At 36.6% G+C, this 16,593-nt stretch overlaps 1 protein-coding gene across 1 annotated transcript in view; it reads right to left on the reverse strand.

Moving 5' to 3' along the window:
- Positions 1-225: 225 nt before the first annotated feature.
- APPBP2 (amyloid beta precursor protein binding protein 2) overlaps positions 226-16,593 on the reverse strand; it is a 71,073-nt gene continuing 54,705 nt past the window's right edge. Inside the window, exons 6-13 of the mRNA XM_075561476.1 lie at positions 15,572-15,661; positions 14,238-14,305; positions 14,048-14,153; positions 13,322-13,446; positions 10,310-10,395; positions 8,359-8,549; positions 7,171-7,336; positions 226-4,527 (exon numbers count right to left, since the gene is read on the reverse strand). Of these exons, the coding sequence (XP_075417591.1) occupies positions 4,274-4,527; positions 7,171-7,336; positions 8,359-8,549; positions 10,310-10,395; positions 13,322-13,446; positions 14,048-14,153; positions 14,238-14,305; positions 15,572-15,661 (1,086 nt within the window). The 3' untranslated portion in view covers positions 226-4,273. The remainder of the gene's footprint in view (positions 4,528-7,170; positions 7,337-8,358; positions 8,550-10,309; positions 10,396-13,321; positions 13,447-14,047; positions 14,154-14,237; positions 14,306-15,571; positions 15,662-16,593) is intronic.

Consider the following 16,593-nt stretch of genomic DNA (forward strand, 5'->3'; position numbering starts at 1 on the left):
CTTTTTCAAAGTAGTTGAATGAGCCTTAACTTCCAACATTGTTCGCACGTACCTCTTCTGCCTTTTTTCTTTCCACAGGACTTTTGTTCTAGTTTCACCAGTTTTTCGCACACCATTTTCTAACAAAAAGTCTGCAAAGTTTAAATAACGCCTGGCCCCAACAGAAATTGGTCACAACTAAATTAAAAACAGATACACTGTAAGTGCAGGAACACTATATTTATTAGGTCAATAATTTTTAGCAATACAAGTACAGAATATATCACAATGCTGGTTACAAACATACTTAATATGGTTGAATGGATACAAATAATGGTGGGTACTACAAATCGGAGAGAAAAATGACATGGAAGCTCATTCTTAAAACGATAAAGATCAGTCTCCCAAAGTCTATTAATGACCTTATATTTCTATAGAAATGACTGTGGCACTATTAGTGGGGATTTTCATGTAAAGAATTGTTAGTGATTTGTTTTGAATTGTTCCATTAGGACTTAGCTTATTTTGAGCCTATTAAACTAAAATCCCCCGTTACTTGGTAAAGTATAAAAATAGTACTGACCTGGTAATATTTAATAAAATGTAGCATTCATTCATATCATAAAAGTATAACTAAATTGAAAATGTTTAGTTACCATGGCAATATATCTTTCCATAAAAGGAATATACAGAAATGGATGTTACACAAATGGTACCTGCGGTTATTTAGTGATCCAACACTTAACTTGTGCACCACAAACCAAGTTTTCTAGAGATCTCTATATATATAGTATATATTTTTAATCTTAAATTTTACTTTTGAAAAAAATGTGCACTTCAACAAACTCACTAAGGCCACTCATGCTACAGATACCTAGGATTGCAATTAAAGAACAGTATTATTTAATAAACCCTAACGCGCACTCCTTCAGTCCATAAGAGAGTAAAACCAGTTTTCTGCCTAAAACATTCCTGAGATTTGGGGACACTCTTAGTGTTTAAACTGGAGATTAATCCAGATGTTAGATAGGTGTTTATGTGTGAGTGCAGGAGGGGGGGAGTGTAGGTGTTCCTTGCTTCCAAAGCCAGGAGTGAAATGTGTTATTTTTTTAAGGAAAAGTAAAATTCTAAAAAGACTACTTTTTTTCCAGTAGCAATTCTGTCATCCAGAAAAAAAACTCTAGGAGCTAAGTGGTGGGTTTCAATTACTCAGCAAATTGTTCTTTCAATTTTTAGTTTTCATCCACACTTGTTTTAGGCATATTTACTGTCCAACATTCTGTTTGCACCACAAGGAACAAACAGCACCATCAGTATTTATAACTGTAGCCTCTACTTAATTTTTATAAAATTATGAATGCTTCTGAACAGGTCTCTTTGTTTTGGATAAACACTTCATTTTCACCTGTGAAAGCAGGCCCAGGGCGGCACTGCCACGCAACTATGCTGAGCTCACTTTTAAACAAGCAGGCACATTTAGTGGTAGCAAGAGTCCTAATGCTTTGGGGGGCCCGCATGGTTTGTGCCTGGCCACCGTGAAGCCTCTGCAAGTGTGGGGAGAGCTTCCCAGTGCCCGTGACTGCGGTAGCACCAAATGTTCGGAAACTGGTGGGAGAAAGCGGTGCAGGTAGGGAGGGCTACGACCCAAGTCTCTGGAATTGATGTTACTTCGCTGAACCTTCAGAGAAGTCAAGTGACCTGGGCTGCCTTGTATAAAACTCTACCATCTGTGAGGTTTGTGCAAGCGATGGGCTCTTGTGAGGGAAGTGTTCTTCTGTGATTTTCTTTAACTCCACACATCTAATTTATCCCAAGCATCCCCATGACAAGGAAAAGTCCCACCCTGAAATTGATTAGGTTATTATTCTTCATTAGAAACAGAAATAGTGGCCTACTAGGTCATCACCTTTCTTGCGCTAGTGTTTGCCTTAAATCAAAGGCAGGAACTTACATAAAACACATTAAAGCAGTCAAATTGACACAGAGTAACACTGCCAACCCTGTGACCTTAAGCTTCAAAGTATCTTGTTACTTTATCACTCAGTATGAGCTAAATTGAGTTCAGTTTGAATTCAGAAAGGATGAGGCCGTAAGTCATTAATTTTATCTTATGAAGTGCTGTATGTGCCAAAAAAATAAAAATAAACAAAAACAAAGCAAAACCATACATTAAGAAAACAAAAACCCAACTTCGTATGGAAACAGAAGTTTAAAAATATTTATTGAAAAACATTTTACCATGACATTCCCATACCACAAACACACCACAGGACTCTAAATAACCAACAAAAAAGTATACAGCGCCTATCCTAAGATATCTTTGGAGGTATTATATTAAATATATAGGCCCATTATGATAAAGCTGAGTAACTTTAAAACGTTAGTACTTGGTCACAGAAGCAATCTGGTAATTAACCAAGAAGTGCTGGTTGGCATTAGACTGCAGTCCGGGGAGGGCAGCAGCTTCACAAACTGCAGGAGTGGCCAATGCAGAGAAAGCAATTCAATTTCAGGACTAAGTGGAGGTTTCTTGATTATAACCCCTATAATCTTAGGATCTGGGCTCACTTCATCTCCATAGTTCTATCCCCCATCAAGCCTACTCTGGTGACTTAAAAAAGGAGGCTAAAAACTAACAAGATTGCAAACAAGTTTTAAACAAGGTTATATTAGGGTAGTACAAAAATAGAATTACAATTAAATGAATTTGAAATTGCCAAATTTTCCGTACAATTTAATTTTTTTTCTCCTCCCAATGTTTAAGTCAAAAGAAAAACAAAATTCAGCACACATCACTCACCCAGTTACTCGAAGCTTTAGCTGGGAGCAACATCACTAACAGCCAAGTCATGAACCCCTGAAAATAGGGGGGGAAAAAAACTCAGATTCTTAGCTATAGTGGACCCAAATGAGCCACTACAGTGAGAATTGAGGTAACAGCCAAAAAGAAAAATCCTTTTGTTTTTGAGATTGCTACATATCACAACACCTCAAATTTGATCATTACCTCAACATTAAAAACAAAACAGAACTCTAACTGGCTTAAAAAACCAACCAACCAATCCAGTAAACATAAAAGTTAGTGGAATAGCTATATCATTAGGGAGTCATTCCATTTGACTCCTGGATTTCAATTAAAATGACCAATTTGTACTAGTATTTGCCATAAAAACAAAGGATTCCTTAGAGATGTACTGTATTTGGGGGGCATTCATTCCACACACACCCCCAACAACCCCGACAATCACAAAGAAATCTAAAGACTTCACCCATGGGCATGAGTTACTGTAGGATACGTAGCCAATATCTCGTAAACTGCATTGATTATTATGGTAATGTTTACAATGAGGGTGGTGACTGCAGCAGATAGAGAGACATCTTTATGGACTTGCATACGACACTGCCAACTGTGTACCTCGACTAAAGATATGCTATTGAAATTGCCAAATTTCCCTCGTCTGTCATCTATTACAGGAATATAATCTTTGCATTGATTTCTCATTATTCATCTAAATGAAATCACTCTATTGAAAAAAAGCATATGCAGGGGCTAAAATAATAATCTAAAGCCTCTGGTCCTTTTTGGGTCCTTCTGGTCCTGTTCATAAACGCTATCAGAGCATTTTGCGTTGTTGTACCAAAAAAAAAAGTTAAAACTGCTGACCTATCGGATATTCCTTACAGATCAACACTGGTCCAGTTCCGATGAATGTCGGCCCTTGTCTTATAACACACCTTGAAGTGGCTGGTCCACTTCCCGGGTAAGATAGCCAAAGGATGTCCCTCATTTATTAGTATTTGTGTTAACATTTTTATACTGCATATAAAGATTTCTCCTTAAAATGTCTTTACAATACAGTATTGAATATCTCCATATGGAAGAATTATATGTTAAAAATTTATTAAAATCATCCTTACATAATAAGAATGCAACTCTTTTAAACTCGTAAATAGTTTTATTTATGGGTTCTTTTTTCTTTCAGGCTTTTTGTAAAATGAATGATTTTAAAAAAGAGAGGGGAATAAAAACCCAGATTTTCCATTGTATGGTCTATCTACTAGGCTGAAAATGTGGGCCAAACTACTTATACATGCGGTACATGCTGAATATAACTGAATATATGCCTATTCCTGCAGACACTCTGCAAGATAGGGATCACCCAAGCAGGGTCTTCAATGGACTGGACCAGCGTTTCAATGCAAATTCCAGCCCCCCAAAACAACATGGTTTTGATTTCACAGTATGAATTCCCTGGAATCTGGGAAAAGGTAAATTGTTTACTGAGGTCCTTCCTCAGCAGCTGGGTCCCCCAGTGTTCTGAGCAATCAGGAAGGACTGCACCACTTCTTCAGTGGACTGGGGGCTGGTGTTGACATCTTCCAGGGCATCGGTCACCGAATACTGCCGATCTCTCAACCGGTTCCAGTTAGACAGAACATTGTGATATTCAAACACCTTCTCATAATTTCCAATGGAGTTGTACAGTTTAATGAGACCTCGGTAATCATACTCTAGTCCACTGTAGCCTTCACCAAAAAGTTTCTTCCCTGAAAATAACACAGAATAGAAAGTTCAGACAAAGAAATAACAAGTGGTTTCAGCAAAATGAACACTTTCAGCTCTTTAAGAAGGCAGCTTGGTCTGTCCCCTTGAAAGGAATGGTCTGAATTCTTAAGTCCTTACTCCCACCCCTCAACCTCACCCTGTGAGTTATTCTTTGTTACTTTTTAAAAGATTTCTCTTGCCTAAAGCAGCTGGCTCTACTAAAATAGGAATAGGTTCAGAGTTCAAAGGATTTAAGGATTCCTCTGTAAAGAATATGTAAGTCAGAGTTGGGGAAAGCTAACATTTCCCTGTATTTCTTCCACTCACCAACTCTGTAGAAGCCACCTAGCTTTATTGGCTTGTCCTGTCTCGGTATTTTTTCTAAAATACTAATGAGCAGATATATAGGAATATTTTCCTGTTTTCTCACTTACATAAAAAGTAGCTTATTACAGATACTGGTTTGCACTTGGCTTAATTAAACTTAACAGCTAATATTTTGTAACTTATACCAACCAGATCAGTTCAGAAAGCTCCCCATTTTATGTTCATTCAGCCAATCTATTCCATAGGCTCATTTTCTTAGAACTTTTTAAAAAACTCATTTTATTGGGGGTCCATACAACTCTTATCACAATCCATCCACCTATCCATCCATTGTGTCAAGCATATTTGCACATTTGTTGCCATCACCATTCTCAAAACACTTGCTTTCTATTTGAGCCCTTGGTATCAGCTCATTCCGTCCCTCCCAATGAACCCCTGATAATTTATAATTATTATTTTGCCATGTCTTACACTGTCCGACGTCTCCCTTCACCCACTTTTCTGTTCTACGTCCCTCAAGGTGGGGGTTATATGTGATCAGTTCCCCCTTTCTACCTTACCCTCCCTCCACCCTCCTGGTATCGCCACTCTCACCACTGGTCTTGAGGGGTTCATCGGTCCTGGATTCCCTGTGTTTCCAGTTCTTTTTTTTTTGTCCTCCCTCCCTGTATTTCCAGTTCTTATCTGCACCAGTGTACATCCTCTGGTCTAGTCTGATTTGTAAGGTAGGACTGAGATCATGATAGTGGCGGGGAGGAAGCATGAAAGAACTAGAGGAAAGTTGTGTGTTTCATCGTTACTACACTGCACCCTGACCGGCTGGTTTCCTCCCCGAGACCCTTCTGTAAGGGAATGTCCAGTTGTCTACAGATGGGCTTTGAGTCTCCACTCCACACTCCCCCTCAACCACAGTGATATTTTTTGTTCTTTGATGCCTGATACCTGATCCCTTTGACACCTTGTGATCACACAGGCTGGTGTGCTATCATGTGGGCTTTGTTGCTTCTCAGCTAGATGGCCGCTTGTTTATCGTCAAGCCTTTAAGACCCCAGACACTATATCTATTGATAGTCAGGCACCATCAGTTTTCTTCACCACATTTGCTTATGCACCCGCTTTGTCTTCAGTGAACATGTTGTGAAAGTGAGCATCATGGAATGCCAGTTTAATAGAACAAAGCATTCTTGCATTGAGGGAGTACTTGAGTGGAGACCCAATGTCTGTCTGCTACCTTAATACTAAACCTATAAATATATGCACATAGATCTATTTCCCCTTAATCATATATAAATATATTGCTTAAAATATTTTTATTATAAATAATCCTTCAATTAACAACTTTGTGCATACTTGAAAACTTGGCAACAGTAAAAGGTTTTTGAACATGTAACAAAAACAAATTCAAAATCAAACGGTTAATGAATTCAAGGTGTTTCTGTCAGCACTTGTCATGTTATACATTTCTTGGACCAAAAGGGCTGGTGTGTAGTTAAGAAGCTTTGGCCTAGAAATTTCTATGAGGCAGTTGTACTCTTTCATGAGGGCAAAAATTGACTTGACAGCACCCAATCATAACACAACACAGCAACTATAGTCTAACTATATGCATAAACCTGAGTCAGCAATCCTTGCATATTTATAAAAAAGACATGCTCTAAAATATTCACAGTATCTTAACAGTAGAATGAATGATATATTGATCAAATATAACTGGAAATCAATAAGGGACAATGATATACAATAGCACAGATGTATTTCATAATGAGTGTTCATCAAAATATGTGACACACAAAAATATACAATGTGTAGAATAAGGGTTACTGGGGATATAGTGGGAAGGAGCCTAAAGGGGGGGATGATATAAGAGCTCAAAAAGGAAGACAAATGTTTTGAAACCAATGGTAGAAGCAGTTGTATAAAACTGCTGGATGTGATTAAAGCATGGAAGGATGGATCTGTTTATTAGCACCCAAAAAAATGTTTTTTTAAAAAAAAAGGTTTTGGAAAAATAGTATATAAAAAATTCAAATCTAAAAAACAAACAAACAAACACACATTCAAGTCTGGTCCAGGGTGTTACCGTGTGTGTGTGTGTGGGGTGGGGGTAAAGGAGGAACTGCAGGAAGCGCTCGGCGTGACGACTTCTGGCTGCTGGACACGGTCACCATTCTCCCTACACTTTCAAAACGTTCTGGGTGATGCTGGGGCGCTTCCTGTTCTCAGCAGCTTCAAACACATTTAAACCGTAATCATTTAACAATGATAAGTTGATGTGCATTCCTAATCAGTTGACTGAAGAAAATATAAAGGTAACATACCAATTGCTATAGATCGCAGATAAAGTTTCTCAGCATTTTCATATTGATTCATATCATAGTTATATAAAGAAGCCAGATGTCCTACTGAAAGGGCTACTTCATAATCTTCTTGACCAAGAAGTTGCTCTTTAATCTGAATTGCTTTGATGTGCATTTCTTCAGCTTCCTGAAACACAATGAGCCACATTAATCCTTTGACTACATAGGTTGTCATTTCAACAATTGTTACTCAATGAACAAAGACATCTTATGAGATGTCACTGATTCACTGATGACTGTATTATTCCAAAAGCTACCCAAGAGAAAAGCATTACTGAATTTTGGAAACTGCTCGTGTAAGCTGCTGATAGGGGAAAACTTGTCCTGATAACCAATGACTGTTAGAAGAAATTAACATTAAAACATTCTAAAATGAAAATGATCCCTTTTAGATAACACATTCTATTACTTTTAAATCTTGCTAAGAAATTCTGGATCACAATAGGTTAATTTAAGAGTAGGTTTTAGTTCATTTAGTTAAAAAATTTTAAAATCCTTTTATTAGGGACTCATACAACTCTTACCGCAATCCATACATACATCAATTGTATAAAGCACATTTGTACATTCATTGCCCTCATCGTTCTCAAAACATTTGCTCTTCACTTAAGCCCCTGGCATCAGGTCCTCATTTTCCCCCTTCCTCACTCCCTCATGAACCTTTGATAATTTATAAATTATTATTTTGTCATATCTTGCCCTGTCCGACGTCTCCCCAGGCCAACTAAGAACATGTGGACTGAATTTTCAGGTAAAAAACAATTGTCTTAGGCAATGACCATCTTTTCTTTACTGTGATCCTACAATGAAGAACATTAAGAATTCATAACGTAGAATTCTAAAATGTGAGTATATTTTTATTATGATAATTAGTAACCATAATATCTAACCTTTCTTGCAAACCTACTCTGTGCCAGACATTCCGCCAAGTGCTGAACATACACAACCTAGCTAAGAGCTGTTGAAGCCCAGCTTCAACTCTATTCAATTGCATTAGACCTTATAGCATGATATATATGTGCCCTACTTTTGCCGAGGCTTATTTTGAATGTGCTATTTTATATACTTGTCTCAATTTTCTTGTAGAATGAGAAAAATGAGTATAAAATAATGAATGATACAGAAAAACGTAGTAAAAGCCAACTCTACCTTAAATTTTCTCATTGACTGGTAAAGTCTTCCAAGGTTTCCATAGTGTTTTGCAGTCTGTACATTAAACTCTCCAAAAGCTTTTTTAGCTAGTTGAAGTGATGACAGGTGCAAATCATGAGCTTCTTGAAGCAGCCTCTGTTCAGTCTCTTTATTATGACAGTCAATGGCAATCTCTTCTAAAATTAGTGCTGAATACAGAAAGCAATGGCATCAGTATATTTTACCATCACAACTGCCAAAAGCTAATCAGAGGAGAATTGAAAATTAAATTCTATAAATGTTTGTGGAATACATTTATTTGTACTGATGGCTTAAAAATAGCCCATACAAAAGTGCTCCATTTTAACAACAACAAGATTATACACTTTTGGGCACCATTCTACTTCGCACAGTATATTGAACTCAAAGTAAGAAATAAGGCTATGCAGTTCAATAATAAAAAAAACCAAGCCTACTGTGACTGAGTCAATTCCAACTTATAGCAACTCTGTAGGGCGGACATAGTAGTATTGCCCCCCAAATTTCCAAAGCTGTAAATCTTTAAGGAAGCACACTGCTCCATTCTTCCTGGTTGGAATGGCTGGTGGGTTCAAAGTACTGACTTCCACTTAGCAACTGAGGGCGTAACCACTGTGCTACCAATGCTCCTGATGCAGCTTATTACTTGGTAGACTGGCTTCTTTTGTATTTGATTGCTTTAGCTTGCTGATAAAAAATGTTTTTTTTTTAATCAAATAGAAGGAAAAGGAAAATTTTGAAAAGTTACAAAACTGTTTTTTAAGGAGTATCTAAGCACTTTTGAAAATTTTGAAACCAGCTATTTTTATAAAACATAACCACTCCCCAAAAAAGAAAGACAAAAAGAAATAAAACATAACCATTCAGCAAACAACTAAAAAATCTGTTTTCCTCCCACTCCCTTGATCAACCAATCAGGCAAGAGGCACTGCAACGCTAAAGTCACATTCAGGACTATAAATTCCATCTAAAACTTTTAAGCTTTTATAATCTTTTACCAGGTAATTCTAGAAAAACTTGTACATGCATACAAGCAAATCTAAGTAACGAAGACTTAGAAGTCTTCAAAAGAATACCAGGTTGAAAGCAAGACAAAGTTCTCATAGTAAGGGTAAAATAAAGGGCATACACTACTACTTTCATGTACAAAAATGAAAATGTTCATGAGATATATTATCATCAAAAGCAGATTATAAAACAGAACAAAAAGGCATCCATTTTATTATCTATTTGAAGAAAGAAAATCCCAAAAGGATATTCACCAATCTGTTGACTGTGGACTGGTGGGATTTCAGGTGACTTAATTTTTTATTTTCCATCTAAATTTAAATTCTGACATTAATCACTATGCAAGTACAAAAATGCAAACCCAGTGAAGGAAACAAAAACCCAGCTCCAGAATTAAGGTAAAACATACCCCACTACATGCATGGTATTATTTCAAGAATGGTCCATCTGTGCTTGCAAAATAAACACATTAAATGATGGGGGGTCTTGGGTAGTGAGTAAAGTAAAATAAGAAAAACTAAAATTAGTATTTGGCAAGAGCCTTGCTTGACTTGAAATGCGGTGTAAGAATCCTGTACTCTACAGCAGAAGGTGTGTGCAATGCCCACCTTCAATTTGCTATCCAAGCTACTGTAAATTTATTTACTACTCCAAAATGAATGAGTAAAGAAGAGATAAAAGAATTTCTAGGTTATTCATTACAATGTTAACAAAGAAAACATGTTTCATCATGAGCTAAAGTAAACCCTTAATTAATCAGCACTGCAGACAGATACTTTCAATCTGTAAACTAGACCTTTTCATAACATAAGGGCAATATTAATTCAACTGTTAGCACCATCAGAGGAAATCAACAAATACCGTTTTACACTATGTACCATCAGTTAAAAACATTTGAGAGTAGATAACAAAGGGTACCTACCTTTCACCCTCTTCGAAGAAGCCAACAGAAGATGATCTTCAGGTAGGATGTGGGTAATGATACCAATAGCTCTTTCCGCATGAAATCTGCAACACACAGTCATGTCCTTTGAAATACAAATGCTTTTTAAGCATTCAAAATATTACAATGTGGGACAGCGGAGACATGGGTGAGGGGGGACGTCGGATAGCGTAAGATATGACAAAATAATAATTTATAAATTATCAAGGGTTCAGGGTGGAGGGAGAGCGGGGAAGGAGGGGAAAAAAGAGGAACTGATACTAAGGGCTCAAGTAGAAAGGTTTTTTGAGAATGATGATGGCAACATATGCACAAATGTGCTTGACATAATTGATGTGTGTATGGATTGTGGTAAGAAATGTATGAGCCCCTAATAAAATGATTTAAAAAATTACAATGTGTAATATTGACAGTGCTTTTTAAATTGTGATAAAGATTTGTCTTCCCGATTCTGGTTAATTGACCTTGCTCTCTCATTCATGCCATCAGAAATCCTACAAATGGTACCTTTAAAATACACCCAGATTAAGTGGAAAGCAAATGTTTTGAGAATGATGATGGCAACAAATATGCAAATGTGCTTGACACAGTGGATGGATGCATGGCTTGTGATAACAGTTGTATGAGCCCTCCAATAAAATGATTAAAATAAAATGAAAACAAAACAAAACAAAACAAAAAACCCCCACCCATTTTGCAAATTCTATCTGGGGCTCTCATGTGGATGACTCCAATAACCTCCAATTGCCTTAATTCATCGATAGCCTATCATTACAAGCACAGAATTACCCACTTAAAAGCTGAATCAGATCCTGTAATTCCAACGAGAGTAGATGACATAGGGGTCCTCCTCACCTCCCTCAGAATAAAATCTCAAGTTCGTACTACAGCCTTTTGTTTCTGACCTCATGGTCTACCATCCGCAGATGCCCTCCAGCAACAGAGCTCTTGCAGTTTCCGGACCGTGCAAAACATGCTGTCACCTTAGAACCCCATCTTCATTTTCTCTTCTGGAAGGCCTTCCCCTGAAAAGCTACACGACCCCTTCCTCCTTGAACACGCATTTCCAGACTAGTCTAGTCTACATAAAAGTTGCTAAAAAAAATTCACCTTCACTCTCTAAACGCTTACCATTTGTCAGCCTTCTTTACAGCACGCATTCTCAGCTGTCATGTTCATTTATTAACTTAAGGGCTATCTCCCCAAATGGAAGTTACAAATCTATTTCATCTGCCACTAGGTCTTCTTACTTCTCATTACTCAAACTTGTCTGCCAGTTCACCAATTTTCTATTTAGTACCATCTAATCTGCTGTTTAATTTGTCCACTGAATTTTAAATTCCAATTACTATTTTTATTTCTAGCTATTCTATTTGTTTTCTATTTTTTCAAAAGCTATAACACATGTGAAATTTTCCATTTTAAAGTTCATAGTTTAGTGGTTTTTAGTAATTTTATACTTATCAACACAATTAACTTTATTTTCATGAGACCCTCACTTTCCCTGCCAAACAACAGCAAAACACAAACACTGTACCCATTAGAAATCACTCCACAATTCCTTCAGACCCCGAGGTTCTAGACAACCACTTTTAAAATCCCTATAGATTTGCCCAGTCTGTACAATTTATATGAAAGTTTCCTTCACTTAACATAATATTTTCAAGATTCATCCATGCTTTCTTTGCCATGTATGTTATTTAATTTTTAAATCTACCTTTCTTCTTCTTTACTTTTTTTCTCTCTCTCTCCAAAATATTAATAATTCTTTCTTTTATATCAGGTTTGGAAACTTCTTTAAAGGGCCAGATTGTCAGATTTTTTGCCATTCTCCACCATACAGTGTGACAACAAAACACCTTTGTGGTTGCAGTGGAAAGCAGCCGAACACAAATGAATGAACATGGCTGTTTCAATCAAACTTCATTTTGTCAACAGCTGTAGGTTTTAAATCTTTAATCATTTAAAACTGTTTGCACTGTATTTGAAACCAAAATTGTTCTGTTAACTATGTAGGGTTAATCCTGTTTGTTAAGCTTGCTCACTCCCATTCACATTAGAAACCCTTCCTCATTTGTTTTGTAATTTCTGACGGTCAGTTCATCTTAGCCATTATCTTTGGGTCATTTTTATGGTTTGAACTGAGGGTTAATTAGTCCCCAAACCTTTACATTTTCTTCTGCAAGGTAATTCAAATAAAATGTCACCTCAAAATTGCTTGATCTTGTTTTATTTGGTTTAGGGGTTCCTGCATGCCTGGTAACGGAACTCCAGAGTGGTAGAGGTATACAGCTTCTTAGTAACCAATTGCCAACAGGCATTTTTCTTTTTCAATTGTGGGTTAATCCAACCTGATATGAACAAGGTCTTTATCAGAGCTTTCCTGGTGGGCAAATATTTTCTCTGACAATGTAGCCTCGATGTTGTTTTAATGTGAACATTGCAATCCTAATTCAGTCTTCTGTTGATCAAAAGTCTTGGGCCCAAAAGCCATATTATTGTTCCTAATATTACCAAAACCTCTAAGCTGTCTCACTACCCCAAAACATGAACCATAGTCCACACCTATGCCTTGCGACGTTAGTGTCCACTACAGTGCGACGGGATTGTCTCCTTGTCTTACAAGCTCAACTACACATTCTAAACAATACTGGTGTTCACTCAACATTTCTTTTGTGTTTGGAGAGGTTTTCAGGAATTGAATCTTCTGTAATGATATGTACCAGAGGCTATTGTGGCACTCAAAGAAAAAAAATTAAAGGATGGGTAAGTCATAATCTATATGAAGATATTTAGTAAGTCTTAATATTATATCACATAAAGTTTAAATTAATGGCTTATGAATTGGTGAATGATTTTAAATAACTTCAAGACATCCTGCCGTCAAAGCTCTAGGAAGACAAACTTAATTGCTAAAGTACAATAAGCGGTATAGTACTCGGGGGACAAAAACCCATTTCATTTTTCCCTGAAAAGGTATGTGGAACTTACAGTGCATTGTCAAATTTCCCAGAACTATACTGGTGAACATAAGAAGAATAAGCCAAGTCTTCATGAGCCGTTGCTACATGGATATTTTTGCCACCAAACACTGACTGCCGAATATCAAGGGCTGCCTGAAATAGTCATGAAAATATTTGATATTGCTACAAATCTTTAAATAAAACATTTTAATAATTGAAATACATTCTATATGTACACTTACACGAGTTTTGAAAAATAAAAACCATAAATCATAATAGAAAATAAAATGAAAGGCACCTATGAGGTGCGATTTGATGAAGGTTAGTGGGATATAACAGGCAATGGCTTAATAGCAAAGTTATTCAAGTCTTAGGAACCATGCCAATTTTTCCTCTGTCTTTCTTTAGAAAAAACTGAGAAATCAAGGACACTTTATCCAAGACAATGCCACAGTTCATCATTTACCTGGGAAAGACTGAGTTAGGCCTCAATGGATTGCTATACAAAGGGTAGCTCTAACGACAACTGCTAAATCAAGTATAAATGCAAGCAAGCCTCAAATGGGAAATGTACCCTTAAACGTAAGTTCAGTAACTCTTCCGGTGGGTCATTATTTAATTCCATTTTCTAGACCTGCATCCCCTTTATGAAGGAGCTCCAGAAGTTTGTTTTTATAGCATGCTTAATACATTATAAATAAACGTCAGCAAGTCAATTGAGGTCGAAAGAAAAAAGGTGGAACCTTTAACATACCTGATAAATTGCAACAGATTGACATATATTGTCTACATTGAGTAAGTAGAATCCATAATCTAACAGTGTATCAGAATATTTGGGGTGTTTGGATCCAAAGTGATCCCTATTTAAAAAGGAAACAAATAACTATTAGTACATGAAGTAGAGAGACTATTTGAAGTAGTATCTTTAATTAATAATCACCTACCGTGCCAAATAAACTGCATGTTTTATCAACTGTTCTGCCTTCTTAAATTCACGTTTTACGACACAAGCCTAGAGATAAAAAGATAAACTGTTACACAGCTCTCAAAACAGGTAATTTGCATAGTAAAGTATAGATTATTTACTCAGACTATTATGGCCCAAAGGTTCTTTTTAGAATTACTTTCCTCCAAGTAATTGAAAAAGCCTATTATACACACACCTGTAGATACTCTAAAAGAAAAGAGAAAGCTTGGACAGTCACGCCTAAAACAAACATACTATAACAAAGTTATCACACAAAGCTAATACACTCTCATTCCTCCGTTTTTAAAATATAGAGGCATAGGGGAAAATCACCATGTTATTTCATAAGGTATTTGCAATCTCAGTTCTATAATCATTTGCATCAATCTTTGTAGCTTGTATCTAATGATCATTAAGTATACAAAATCTCAAATTTTCCCTTAAACTATATTAATGGATGAGGACAGGCAATTGTTTTAAAATTCTAAATGTAAATTGCACATAGGAATGTAAACCTTAATTTTGTTGTATTTATATCAAATGTTTCATGTTTTGAAATAATTTTTTTTGTTTTGAAATAATTTAAAAGATAATAAAATCCCTTTTACAACTCTGCATTATTTCTGCTGTTTCCTTGTGCTTAAATGACTGATTTGCTACTTCTCTGAAGTCCTGGCCTCTTCTCAATCGACAATCTGGGAATCTTTATTGAAATTCCTATACCTCAACCAGTCAACTGAATTATCAAAAACTGAGCAACCTGTGGGTAGAAACAGTATTTGAAAAGCACCTAATGCTTTCAGGCCTCAGTGCACCACAGAGTAATATTAACTACTACTACATGGTCTAAAAGAGTTAAAGTATTTATGTACTGAACAAGATAATTTAGAGGAAAATCAAAGGACTGACCATTAGGTCAAGTATAGAAAGCTGTCAATCTGTGCGTCTCTGATACTATGACTGAGAGATATAATAACAGGCTACCTGTCAGAGGAAAATACATACAGCTTTGGCATAGGAAATTAGATCACTGTAAAGGCTTAAAAAAAAAAACCAAACTCAAGACAGAATAGCCCCAATACACTACTTTGACATTTATTTTTCTGTGAGCTGAAAGCAAACTGTTTTTAAGGTGAAAGAAAATTAAAGTCTGTAAGACAATTCTTAGAAACTTAGAATTCTAAAACTGAACAAATATTTAGAAATGGATCTTGTTACTCTATAGGAAAAATGCAATAACTAGTTCGTTAACGAATAGGCTAATTTGGAAAAACCCGATAAACTCTAAAATTAATTTAAATTTATATTCACCTTAGAAGCTTGTCTTAAAACATCTACCACAACTTTGACAGGCAAGCCAGCTGTAATTTCTTTCATTGCTTCAATGCACCATTTATATGCCTTAAGGAGAAAAAAAATTATAGAAGCAGAATTTTTTCCTGTTAAGCTTTTCAAATATTTGATTAAGAACAAACACCAAATGCTCATGTTAAAACTGAAAGGCTCTTGACATATATTTTAGAACTCCTATCTCTTGTAACAATCAGAACTTGGGATTATGGGACATGTATTCAGGAAATCAGAGGCAAGTTCTTTTCTGCCCAGAAGCATTTGCAGTACTGCTCCTTCTGCCTTAAAATGCATTCCTGCCTTTCTCCAACCTTTTAACTCACTAACCTAGACTAGGTTTCCTGTATTTCCCACACTTGCCCTAGTGGAGGAGTTGTGACCCAGTGGTTCCACGTGACAGGGTGGAACTGCTATGGAAGTAAGCTCTGGGTCTTTCTTCTCCAGGCCCACTAGGTGGGCTCTGACTGCCAACCATTCAGTTATCAATTGTGTCACCAGAGTTCCTACTATGGCATTTCTATTTCTACTGCCTGTGTAGCTGTTTCTTCAATCATCTCTTCTAAGCATTTTATGTACATGAGCACATTTAACTGACATGCTATCCCTATAAGATAAACACTATGATTGTGTGAGAAAGTGACAGGCAGTATCACATTTGGGTATCAATGAGTAACAGGTGAAAATGCCCTTCCTCTTAGAAAGCGTAATCAAAGAAAGGAAACTAGCGTAGTAAGTATTTTGGATATTAGTAACTCTTGCAAAGAAGTCAACAGACAGGTCATTGAAAACACACTGCCATCGAGGGCAGTCCCACTTATGGTGAACTTACAGACCTCACAGAGTAAAATGCCCCAAGGCCCTTCCAAGGCTGTCGTGACACAAGCCAGCTATCCAATGTTCCTCCTGGGGAGCTGTTGGTGGGTGATGAACCATCAGCTTTTTGAGGTATTAGCTATGTGATTAGTACCACCAGACTCCTGAAA

Source organism: Tenrec ecaudatus, chromosome 10, assembly GCF_050624435.1.
Source record: "Tenrec ecaudatus isolate mTenEca1 chromosome 10, mTenEca1.hap1, whole genome shotgun sequence".
NCBI classification, from domain to species: domain Eukaryota; kingdom Metazoa; phylum Chordata; class Mammalia; order Afrosoricida; family Tenrecidae; genus Tenrec; species Tenrec ecaudatus.